At 40.0% G+C, this 13,122-nt stretch overlaps 1 protein-coding gene across 9 annotated transcripts in view; it reads right to left on the reverse strand.

Annotated features, from left to right (window-relative positions):
* The window catches only part of LOC115139398 (adhesion G-protein coupled receptor G6-like), a 60,429-nt gene that overhangs the window by 26,541 nt on the left and 20,766 nt on the right, over positions 1–13,122 (reverse strand). For 5 of the 9 annotated variants that reach the window (XM_065026348.1, XM_065026347.1, XM_065026353.1 and 2 more), the window contains 4 exons: positions 2,848–2,916; positions 1,790–1,855; positions 1,620–1,688; positions 735–803 (listed from right to left, as the gene is read on the reverse strand). The exons of 2 other annotated variants lie outside the window; for them this stretch is intronic. In XM_065026348.1, the coding sequence (XP_064882420.1) occupies positions 735–803; positions 1,620–1,688; positions 1,790–1,855; positions 2,848–2,916 (273 nt within the window). The remainder of the gene's footprint in view (positions 1–734; positions 804–1,619; positions 1,689–1,789; positions 1,856–2,847; positions 2,917–13,122) is intronic. 2 more of the 9 variants (XM_065026351.1, XM_065026350.1) reach the window with 1 other exon arrangement.

A 13,122-nucleotide genomic window follows, 5' to 3' on the forward strand; every position in this document is an offset into this window, starting at 1 on the left:
TTCAAATGGAAACCCCAGGACCTTGTTTGCTTTACTTCAAAGAAGGGTCAGATATGAGAGAGATGGAGATCAAATATCTTCTGTCGCAAAACTATTAGCTAGTACAGTATCAGAGGCATGGTGTTTACCTACTGTATGGCCTCCAAACCACCAAACGGCCAATTAACTCATCAAACGGTTGTTTTTCATTTTTTTCATCAAACATGTCTTATTACGAGGCTTCCCACAGTATGGAATCCCACATGCTAAAACTGGTGGCTGCTTTTCAGAAGTCTTTATTTTATTTGGGCTGGGAAATTAACTATATTGTAGAAACTAATCAAGTGTTGCAGATGCGCCTCTGGCGGGGTTAATCAAATCACAAATATGTTTTATTAACTCATTTTCTTAGGTTAGGTAGAAGTTTCAGTGGATGCACCTCCATGCCGCCAACAGTGGAGTCAGTATTATCTGGGTTTAATAGACTGGAATTGGCTGTGCGTTTTTTCTAGAGGGAAACATGAGAGCAATCACTGAGACCATTTTTGAATAAGACTGAAATATCTCTAGTTCAATGGGCCACCTGTCAATATCCCCTCAATCAGTTAGAGTGGCCATTTTCCATATTGACTAAAACACCCATCAGCTGCACTCTGTGTGGAGTAGATAGTATTGGTTTCCCTTCACAATAACAAGACAGGCTGAAAATAACATGTGCTCATTACTAACAATGGGGATGAGGGATGGATGCTTACCGTGGGTTGTTGAATTAGTAGCAATCATGTTAGTGGTGACAATGGATGAGCTGGTGGAAGTTAATGTTGCTGGTTGCAGGGATGGATGGAGAAAGGTTACATATGGATTACATGGGTGTAAAGTGAGACGACACAAATGCAAGATGACTGATGAGGCAAGGAATACAAGTGTAGCACGAGGAATATGAATACCAAAATGCAGAGAAATCTTGTGGAGTTGTGTAATGCAGTAGATTTAAAAGCGATTAAAAGCATTAAAGGTTGTAATAATATTCAGTATAATGTGGATTCTACCAGGATAGGATCACCAGATGAAGAGATGAAATCTATTTCTCTGCCAAATACAGTTGAAATCGGATGTTTACACACACTTAGGTTGGAGTCATTAAAACTCGTTTTTCAACCACTCCACAAATTTCTTATTAACAAACTATAGTTTTGGCAAGTCGGTTAGGACATCTACTTTGTGCAAGACACTAGTCATTTTTCCAACAGTTGTTTACTGACCCCATTCCCTCCCTCCCCGCTACTCTCTCTCTCCCCACAGAATGGAAGGTCTACTTCTCATGGTTCTTCAGTTGAATTTGGAAGCTTTTATGGCAAGTGACAAGGTTTGGTGGGTCCCTTAACAAGGAGATCAGGGTACAGAGAGAATGTTTCCAGTGTACACACTACATCACTGGATAGATCTCTCATCTTTACCTTTTCTCCTGATGGTAAATGACAATGCAGTGACTACCAAATGTCATGTGATCAGACTAAACTACGTAGACATATGTGAAGGTATCAAATTGAATCATTCAGAAAAATGATATTTGCACTATAACGATAATCAGATCAAATTGTCATCAACTGAGATCAGATCCATTGCTAGAGATACCTTACCAGTGGTTGTGCTGGGTAATGTCGGCACATTAGTTGTAGCTGCAGGAGTGGTCGTGGTAGTGGTTTGAACTAGTGACATTTACAGCACAAGTCAGCAAAAATAAGGTATAATAACACAGTGGTTAAATAATGAGGAAAAATTATGTTGTGAACTAAAGATGGCACCTTACCAGTTGATGAGCTGGTAGTTAGAGGCATGCTAGTAGTGGTAGCAGATGAAGTGGTAGCAGAGAGAACTGGTGAAAAGGATGGACAGCAGACACAGTACGAGATGAGATGAGTAAAGGAAGGTAAAGTATTGAGAGCTGAGGTTGAGATCATGGAGTTGTGAATTGGCCATGAAGCATCCACATCTGATCAACTATCAGGACAGTTACACATTTGACTGTCAAATTAACCAGTGTACTCCTTTTTGGATAGGGGCATAGCTACATTGAGTTAAATCAATGTTGTTCCTCAATACAATTGATACCATGCCAATAGTGGCTCCGAACTTCAAATGGAAACCCCAGGACCTTGTTTGCTTTACTTCAAGGAAGGGTCAGATATGAGAGAGATGGAGATCAAATATCTTCTGTCGCAAAACTATTAACTCGTACAGTATCAGAGGCATGGTGTTTACCTACTGTATGGCCTCCAAACCACCAAACGGCCAATTAACTCATCAAACAGTTGTTTTTCATTTTTTTCATCAAACATGTCTTATTACGAGGCTTCCCACAGTATGGAATCCCACATGCTAAAACTGGTGGCTGCTTTTCAGAAATCTTTATTTTATTTGGGCTGGGAAATGAACTATATTATAGAAACTAATCAAGTGTTGCAGATGCGCCTCTGGCGGGGTTAATCAAATCACAAATATGTTTTATTAACTCATTTTCTTAGGTTAGGTAGAAGTTTCAGTGGATGCACCTCCATGCCGCAAACAGTAGAGTCAGTATTATCTGGGTTTAATAGACTGGAATTGGCTGTGCGTTTTTTCTAGAGGGAAACATGAGAGCAATCACTGAGACCATTTTTGGATAAGACTGAAATATCTCTAGTTCAATGGGCCACCTGTCAATATCCCCTCAATCAGTTAGAGTGCCCATTTTCCATATTGATTAAAACACCCATCAGCTGCACTCTGTGTGGAGTAGATAGTATTGGTTTACCTTCACAATAACAAGACAGGCTGAAAATAACATGTGCTCATTACAAACAATGGGGATGAGGGATGGATGCTTACCGTGGGTTGTTGAATTAGTAGCAATCATGTTAGTGGTGACAATGGATGAGCTGGTGGAAGTTAATGTTGCTGGTTGCAGGGATGGATGGAGAAAGGTTACATATGGATTACATGGGTGTAAAGTGAGACGACACAAATGCAAGATGACTGATGAGGCAAGGAATACAAGTGTAGCATGAGGAATATGAATACCAAAATGCAGAGAAATCTTGTGGAGTTGTGTAATGCAGTATATTTAAAAGCGATTAAAAGCATCAAAGGTTGTAATACTATTCAGTATAATGTGGATTCTACCAAGATAGGATCACCAGATGAAGAGATGAAATCTATTTCTCTGTCAAATACAGTTGAAGTCGGAAGTTTACATACACTTAGGTTGGAGTCATTAAAACTCGTTTTTCAACCACTCCACAAATTTCTTGTTAACAAACTATAGTTTTGGCAAGTCGGTCAGGACATCTACTTTGTGCATGACACTAGTAATTTTTTCAACAGTTGTTTACAGACAGATTATTTCACTTATAATTCACTGTATCACAATTTCAGTGAGTCAAAAGTTTACATACACTAAGTTGACTGTGCATTTAAACAGCTTGGAAAATTCCATAAAATTATGTCATGGCTTTAGAGGCTTCTGATGGGCTAATTGACATCATTTGAGTCAATTGGAGGTGTACCTGTGAATGTATTTCAAGGCCTACCTTCCAACTCAGTGCCTCTTTGCTTGACATCATGGGAAAATCAAAAGAAATCAGCCAAGACCTCAGAAAAAAAAATTGTAGACCTCCACAAATCTGGTTCATCCTTTGGAACAATTTCCAAACGCCTGAAGGTACCACGTTCATCGGTACAAACAATAGTACGGAAGTATAAACATCATGGGACCACGCAGCTGGAAGGAGACACGTTCTGTCTGCTAGAGATGAAAGTACACAGGGCGGCGCAAGCATGTTGTAGTGAACGGCTGTGTGTGAGAGAGGCTCCTGCAACTTTTTTGCGAAACAATCTAACTTAACCTACTTTACGGCACTTTTTTACAACAAACGTCTCTTTCTAATACCATATTGTGACTTTCTATGTGAACATGCCAAGTAATAAGCGACCAAAGGACAATAAATCCTCATCGGAGGCCTCCTCCCCACCAAACAATGAGACAGACATGGTGGAAGGCACAGGTAACAACGTGACACTTACAGAACTTACCCGGGCTCTGGGAGAACTACATGTTGCTATAGCTGAGGATTTCAAGGCTGCTATTGCTGAACTGGACACCAAAATCGAGAGCACCATTTGAACGGTTGCTTCGCAGGGCCAGAGTATTGTGGACCTTGAGATAGCTTCTGAATTCAACACTGGTAGGATCGACGAGTTAGAGAAGCTATGCACGTCCTTGCAGGATAGTGTGCAGAGGCTTTCTGTGAAAGTGGTCGACCTGGAGGGCCGATCCAGACGTCATAACCTTCACGTTGTTGGTCTGGCAGAGGGGGTAGAGGCGGGCTCTCGCCCCACCGACTTCTTTGCCAAGCTATTGAGGGATGCACTGGAGTCGGATGTTTTGGCTTCGGATCCCCAGCTGGACCGTGCACATCGCACTCTTGTCCCAGTGCCTGGACCGGGCCAACGTCCTCGCCCAGTAATCATCTGTTGTCACAGTTTCAATACCAAGGATCTTATCCTGCGCGAGGCTCGAATGAGGGGTAACCTGTTACATAAAGGACATCCCTTCCGTGTCTCTGAGGATTATGCACCCGATGTGGCAAAGCATCGCGTCGGCTACAGAGATGTCTTGTCCAAACTCTACAAACTCCATCTTCGCCAAGCCTTGCTCTTCCCTGCTAGGCTCAGAATTACCCCTCCTTCCAGTGAGAAGATTTGTCTCTCCTCGGTTTTGGACGCAGAGAATTTTATACACCAATCCCCCGTATGGGTTAGAGAGCCTTGTCATTGTGTGTTAGGGTCTGCTCATGGACACGAATCCATACTATACCATAACTGGTGAAACCTTATTAAAGTGTCTCAGCAAGGGCTGCCGACTGAAGGTTTATTGTCGCTACAGAACATTTAAATCGCTGAGCCGACCAATGGAGGGCGGTCAGAGCTCTCATTACCGTTAATTTCACTTTCAATCCGGCCGGACGACTGATCTATCGTTGGAGTTCAGAGCGATGCCTGTTTGGGTGGCCTTCCAGGTTTAATCATTGACACTTTTGGATGGATATACTTACATTCCCCCATTTTTGTTTTGTTTCATTATTTATTTCTCAATTCTTACATTATTCTTATTACCATACCACTTATATATTGCTTGCAGGGGACTGGTTGTGGTGGTGGTTGGGGAGGGGCAGACACAGACATCTGGATAGCAAGTTGGTGTTTTGTGCCGTTCTGCTTCTGTCATAGCCGTGGGCCGCTCTCCCAATTAGATTCCCAACAGCCTTCTGTGGTGCTTGTGGCAATGTGTAGGTGTGCGTACATAAAATTATTATGTGTACTTTGTTATTATAAAAAAAATGTCTCTTAGCATTTTTCTATTATTATGTATGTGTATATTTTAAATTAGTATAGATTATTATTTTGGGGCATGAATGTTTGTGTAGATATATATATATTATATATATATATATATATATATGTATGTACAGTGCCTTGCGAAAGTATTCGGGCCCCTTGAACTTTGCGACCTTTTGCCACATTTCAGGCTTCAAACATAAAGATATAAAACAGAGAGCAGAGAGCATCATGAAGAACAAGGAACACACCAGGCAGGTCCGAGATACTGTTGTGAAGAAGTTTAAAGCCGGATTTGGATTCAAAAAGATTTCCCAAGCTTTAAACATCCCAAGGAGCACTGTGCAAGCGATAATATTGAAATGGAAGGAGTATCAGACCACTGCAAATCTACCAAGACCTGGCCGTCCCTCTAAACTTTCAGCTCATACAAGGAGAAGACTGATCAGAGATGCAGCCAAGAGGCCCATGATCACTCTGGATGAACTGCAGAGATCTACAGCTGAGGTGGGAGACTCTGTCCATAGGACAACAATCAGTCATATATTGCACAAATCTGGCCTTTATGGAAGAGTGGCAAGAAGAAAGCCATTTCTTAAAGATATCCATAAAAAGTGTCATTTAAAGTTTGCCACAAGCCACCTGGGAGACACACCAAACATGTGGAAGAAGGTGCTCTGGTCAGATGAAACCAAAATTGAACTTTTTGGCAACAATGCAAAACGTTATGTTTGGCGTAAAAGCAACACAGCTCATCACCCTGAACACAGCATCCCCACTGTCAAACATGGTGGCGGCAGCATCATGGTTTGGGCCTGCTTTTCTTCAGCAGGGACAGGGAAGATGGTTCAAATTGATGGGAAGATGGATGGAGCCAAATACAGGACCATTCTGGAAGAAAACCTGATGGAGTCTGCAAAAGACCTGAGACTGGGATGGAGATTTGTCTTCCAACAAGACAATGATCCAAAACATAAAGCAAAATCTACAATGGAATGGTTCAAAAATAAACATATCCAGGTGTTAGAATGGCCAAGTCAAAGTCCAGACCTGAATCCAATCGAGAATCTGTGGAAAGAACTGAAAACTGCTGTTCACAAATGCTCTCCATCCAACCTCACTGAGCTCGAGCTGAGGAATGGGGAAAAAATTCAGTCTCTCGATGTGCAAAACTGATAGAGACATACCCCAAGCGACTTACAGCTGTAATCGCAGCAAAAGGTGGCGCTACAAAGTATTAACTTAAGGGGGCTGAATAATTTTGCACACCCAATTTTTCAGTTTTTGATTTGTTAAAAAAGTTTGAAATATCCAATAAATGTCGTTCCACTTCATGATTGTGTCCCACTTGTTGTTGATTCTTCACAAAAAAGTAAAGTTTTATATCTTTATGTTTGAAGCCTGAAATGTGGCAAAAGGTCGCAAAGTTCAAGGGGGCCGAATACTTTCGCAAGGCACTGTATGTATGTATGTTTGTATGTATGTATGTATGTATGTATGTATGTATGTATGTATGTATGTATGTATGTATGTATGTATGTATGTATTTTTATTTTTATTTTTTATTTATTTATATATATATATATATAATTAATTAATTAACTAATATATATATATTTGATTTATATATTGTTTTGATTGGGGTACGTTTAATTTAGCAAAATCCTTGTTCCGATCTCCTAACTCACAATATGTAAATGTACTACTGTCTATGTCGGTGGCTGATGGTTTATGTTTAGACCAGAATTGCTTAGCAATATAATCCTGCGATGCTATATCTTGCTTATCTCAGGGATTGACCCAAGATGACACTTAAGTGTGCAATATGTTAAGTTGCAACTTATTCTGTTTAGGTTAATTAGATGCTAATTGAATTACTTTATTTGCAGGAGCCTCCTCAGTTCATATGTTAGTAGAAGTTCTAGGATAGTGAGAGGTGAACGTATAGTTGGGATTTTATTTTTGTTTTACCTCTTCTTCGAGGTCGCGCCATGCATTTTTGGCATCGGCCAGACAATGTGTTTATTATTGAAATTTTTCTATTTTTTCTCTCTCCTATTTGTGTATGCCTGTTAAAGGTGGGTTGAGGGGGGGGGGGGTAAATGTTGGGGAAAGTTGGGGGACAGGGTGGAGAGCAAAGGTGCTTGTAGGGGGGAGGGGTCGGTTGAAGAATACTGCTCGGGTGTTGGTGCTACATATGCTGATTGTGATGATTTGGTGCGCTCTCTTACCTTTTTAGTGAGTTACATGTTATGCAGGCCACCATAGGAACTACAAACGAGAGGCTTACATTTACTTCCTGGAATGTCAAGGGTTTAAATGAACCAATTAAGAGAGGCAAGGTCCTAGCCCACTTGAAAGCACTCTCGTCAGATATTATATTTTTGCAAGAAACCCATCTGAAAAACAATTCTCGTAGCAGACTTAAATGTAGGTGGGTGGGTCAAGTGTATCATTCTAACTTCTCCACCAAAACGAGAGGCACAGCGATTCTGGTACGGAAAGGAATTCCCTTTCTACATAAAACCACTATTGCTGATAAAGAGGGTCATTATGTCATCGTAATAGGAGAGATCCACTCTACTTCTGTAACTCTACTAAATATCTATGGGCCAAACATTGATAACCCCTCTTTTTTCAAAAGAGTCCTTGCTTTGATTTCAGATATCTCCAATACTAATTTGGTCATTGGAGGGGACCTTAACTGCGTGCTAGACCAATATTTGGATAGATCCTCTACCCGGCGTACCCCTACCTCCTATTCAAGCGAATTCTTGAAAACCTAAATAAAAAATTCTAACTTATTTGATATATGGAGGATCTCTAACCCTACGGGTAGGGAATACTCCTTTTACTCTCATGTTCACAATGTTTATACTCGAATTGACTACTTTTTGGTTGATGTGAAATGACCCCGCTATACCTGTAATGTAAGGTATCATAGATTATAATCTCTGACCACAGTCCACTCACCTTCTCCCTGAGATTGGGTGACATCGTACCAAACGAGAGGGTCTGGAGGTTGAATCCTCAGCTCCTCACAGAATCAACATTCTGTGAACATCTTAAAGACCAAATTACATTTTTCTTTGATACCAACGACAACACAGAGACTTCCCCAGCATTATTGTGGGAAAGACTGAAGGCTTATTTGAGAGGCTGTATCATCTCCTTTCAGACTGCCAGGAGTAGGCAAAACAGAGAAAAATTGGTAGAATTGGAGAGACAAATTCACTTACTGGATAGGGAGAATGCTAGCCATCCATCTATGGAGAAACATAAAAAAATACCTCTTTAAAATTTGAATATAATCAGATTCTCTCAGCTAAAATTTCTAAATCTTTTCTCTATGCCAAGCAAAAATATTTTGAGTTTGGTGACAAACGACACAAATTACTCGCCAGACAACTTCGAAAAATGTGAGTGACCGAATGATTCACAAAGTTAAATCTGCATCTGGGGAATTACTCTCTTCCCCCAAAGACATCAATGACAGATTCCATCAGTTTTACGAGACTCTATATACATCTAACCCCTTAATTATGCAAAACTTTTTTGGGGACTGTAATCTCCGTGCCTTGAACCAGGAAGATTCCAACATCCTGAATAAGGAAATATCTTTTGGAGAAATTCGAGAAACAATTAAATCTCTAAAGAGTGGCAAGACCCCGGGCCCAGATGGATACCCTGGTGAATTCTATAACACATTCAGCAACATGCTCTCTCCCTACCTGCACAAAATGTTGGTCCAGGCCAATGAGGATGGAGCTCTACTTTGGATGAGGCGTTCATTACAATAATACATAAGAAGGGTAAAGAACCAGAAGAGGTAGGGTCATAGACCAATATCTCTTCTTAATACAGACCAAAAAGATTTTAGCAAAAACTCTGTCTAACAGGCTTTAATTGGCAAATTGGTCCATTCAGACCAGACCGGCTTTATCCCTAACAGAAACTCATTCTTCAATCTCAGGCGCCTCTTCAACATTATGTATTCTCAGAGGTTACCTAACGTGGACCAATCATTGTCGCCCTGATTGAACCTTTATTGAGGGACAAGGCAGGGTTGTGCGCTGTCGCACAAGGTATTCATACCTAAGTCCTTTCATAAACAACTGGACTCAATTATCAATCCATTCATCTGGGATTATAAAACATACAGGATAGATAAAAAACACCTCTGTAAATCCAAGATGGAAGGAGGATTGTCTCTCCCAAATTTGATATTTTACAATTGGGCCGCTAACCTCCGGGCTGTTGCATTGTTACGCACTTCCGTCATCCAGTTAGCTTAGTATGGAGCGTGAGGAGTGTCACCCCTTTTCTATTGTCACTGTGATTTTGTCGCCTGTCAATCTGGAGATGTCACTTTATAGTAACAATCCTATTATACACAGCACAGTCCAAATCTGGAAGTAAATTAAAGTCTACTTTGACCTTAGACCAATATCATTCATGCACCCTGTTGCGAGGAATCCCTCATTTTCCCCCTCTAACCTTGATAACACCTTTGAGTGATGGGGAGAGCTAGGGATAAATACCTTAGGGGATCAATATATAGAAGGGACCTTTGCCTCCTTTGCGTTGCTGAGTAAAATGTATAATCTTCCCAGAAGTAACTTTTTCAGATACCTACAAATTAGAGACTATGTTAGAAAACACGTCCCGACATTTGGGAATGCGAAACCTTCCATGTTTGATGGATGAATTAAAATATGCCCCACCTCAAACAAACTGATATCTCGTCTATATGACGCTTTTCAATCTGTTAGCACACCTTCTACAGATGCAATTAAGGAAAAATGGGAGGAAGAACTAGGGACTGACATTTCTGTGCAGACTGGGAAGATGGCTTGGAGTATATCTACACCTGCTCAATTAACTCCAGACATCGTCTCATACAATTCAAGGTATTACACAGATTACACTATTCCAAAACTAAACTGCATAGGATATTTCCTGATACATCCCCTGTGTGATAAATGTCAGGCTGTACAGGGTACACTACTCCACTGCTTTGCCCTATGCTCTAACTTGTATGGTTATTGGTGTGGAATTTTTAGGATCCTCTCTGAAGTTCTGGAGACTTCCGTTGACCCAGACCCGCTTCTGATAATCCTGGGAGTATCTGATTCCCTAAAAGGATTAACCAACCCCCCAAAACAACTTATCTCTTACAGTCTCATTTCAGCAAAGAAATGAATCTTAGTGTTTTGGAAAAGGAGGGAAGCACCCTCTACCAAATTATGGCTCAGCGAATTGGCAAACACTGTAGACTTTTCAAATTTTTAATTTGTATTTATTTTTTATCCCCCATATTTTTTTGGTAAATATATATATATCCATACACGCATGCATACATATACACATATATACATACACATACCTATATAGACATACATACTTTTTTAAAGAATATACCTTTATTATTATTCCCCGTAAACCCTACCGCCGATCCCCCAATTGAAGTAAACTAATAAACACTTCTGCTTCTACCTTCAATCCATACATCTTATACACATTCTACAGACACAGTCTACTTTACAATAGTTCTATCTTGTTTGTTCTTAGTCCTTCCTCTATTTCTGATGTCCATCCAGTTTGATTTCTATTTGTAACTATGCTATTTCACAGAAGTTCCGAACCTATATACATTTTACAGATCCCTTATGCTTTACATTGTTTATCTTGTTATTAGTCCCACCCTTCAGCTCCATTCAACCCCTCCCATCTGTCTCTCAACATCAACCATTGTAGATTTCTATTTGCCATATATTTCTCAACTGTGCTGTGATGCTTCACAAAATAATTGAACCTTCCTATTCTCATAGATTCTACAGATTGTAAATTAAAAATAAACATTTTTGCTAAAATAATTATTATATTATTGATTGATTGACTGTGGCTTTTCAAATCACCCAGTATTGCTATTTGTAGTGTTAGTTCAATACCAAAATAAATTATCTAATGACTCTGCCTCCTCACAGCAGAATCTGCAGAGCTGGGAAGATTGTATCCCCCATATATATAACATTATATTAGTTGCAAGAATTTTGTATAGTAATTTATATTGAAAAATTCAAAGTTTTCAATCCAGCGTTGTTTTGCGTATCAATTCATAAACCATGTGGCATGGAATGGGTACATCAAAAATCTCTTCCCAACTATTTTGCAATTTATATGCCACAGCTGTCAGTTTTTTGGTCCTTGGTATATATTTTTATTTATCACTCTTTTCTTTAACCATTTATGTTCTTTAATATAAGGCCGACATACAAGTTCCTTACTTTTTCCCCTTCTACTTGCCTCTTCCATTTTTGTGGTAATGCTGCAATTAATTGGTTGTAATTTTTGGTAGAGCAGACATTTCCATATGCCTGTGTTAGCTGCATGTGTGACATAACTCCAACAGTCCTATTTATGATATCATACACTGTACACTTAGAAAGAAGTAGATATATTCTGAACAATAAATGATCAACATTTTGATCAAATGTGGCAGCCTTTACTCTCTTACTTGGACCAGTCGGCACTGTGAATTTGTACATTTTAACGCACTCTCAATTGTAATATTTCAATCTACCTTTGGGCAGCATGTGCTTGCCCCGGCACCCGAGCAGTTGGGGGAGGGGGGGGGGGACATCTACCCTATTTCTTTCTACCTGTCTTTGTTCTGTATGTCTTGTTTTGTATTATTTGTTTTGTACCCAGAACTCTGGGTCTTGTTGTTTCTGTCTGCTCTTTTATGTTTAGATAAGAATTGCATACTTGTCTTTCATACCTACACACCATTCTTGTGTGTGTTCAATAAAAAATATTTGAACAGAGATGAACGTACTTTGGTGCGAAACGTGCAAATCAATCCCAGAACAACAGCAAAGTACCCTGTGAAGATGCTGGAGGAAACAAGTACAAAAGTATCGATATCCACAGTAAAACGAGTCCTATATCGACATAACCTGAAATGCCGCTCAGCAAGGAAGAAGCAACTGCTACAAAACCTCCATAAAAAAGCCAGACTACGGTTTGCAACTGCACATGGGGACAAAGATTGTACTTTTTGGAGAAATGTCCTCTGGTCTGATGAAACAACAATAGAACTGTTTGGCCATAATGACCATTGTTATGTTTGGAGGACAAAGAGAGGCTTGAAAGCCAAAGAACATCATCCCAACCATGAAGCACGGGGGTGGCAGCATCATGTTGTGGGGGTGCTTTGTTGCAGGAGGGACTGGTGCACTTCACAAAATAGATGGCATCATGAGGGCGGAAAATTATGTGGATATATTGAAGCAACATCCCAGACATCAGTCAGGAAGTTAAAGCTTGATCGCATATTGATGCAACATCCCAGACATCAGTCAGGAAGTTAAAGCTTGATCGCAAATGGGTCTTCCAAATGGACAATGACCCCAAGCATACTTTCAAAGTTGTGGCAAAATGGCTTAAGGACAACAAAGTCAAGGTATTGGAGTGGCTATCACAAAGCCCTGACCTCAATCCCATAGAAAATGTGTGGGCAGAACTGAAAAAGTGTGTGCAAGCAAGGAGGCCTACAAACCTGACTCAGTTACACCAGCTCTGTCAGGAGGAATGAGCCAAAATTCACCCAACTCATTGTGGGAAGCTTGTGGAAGGCTACGCTAAACATTTGACCCAAGTTAAACTATTTAAAGGCAATTGTGATGATATAAAAACTGAAATAAATCATTCTCTCTACTATTATTCTAACATTTTACATTCTTCAAATAAAGTGGTGATCCTAAC

This window comes from Oncorhynchus nerka, linkage group LG13, assembly GCF_034236695.1.
Source record: "Oncorhynchus nerka isolate Pitt River linkage group LG13, Oner_Uvic_2.0, whole genome shotgun sequence".
In the NCBI taxonomy this organism is placed as follows: Eukaryota; Metazoa; Chordata; class Actinopteri; order Salmoniformes; family Salmonidae; genus Oncorhynchus; species Oncorhynchus nerka.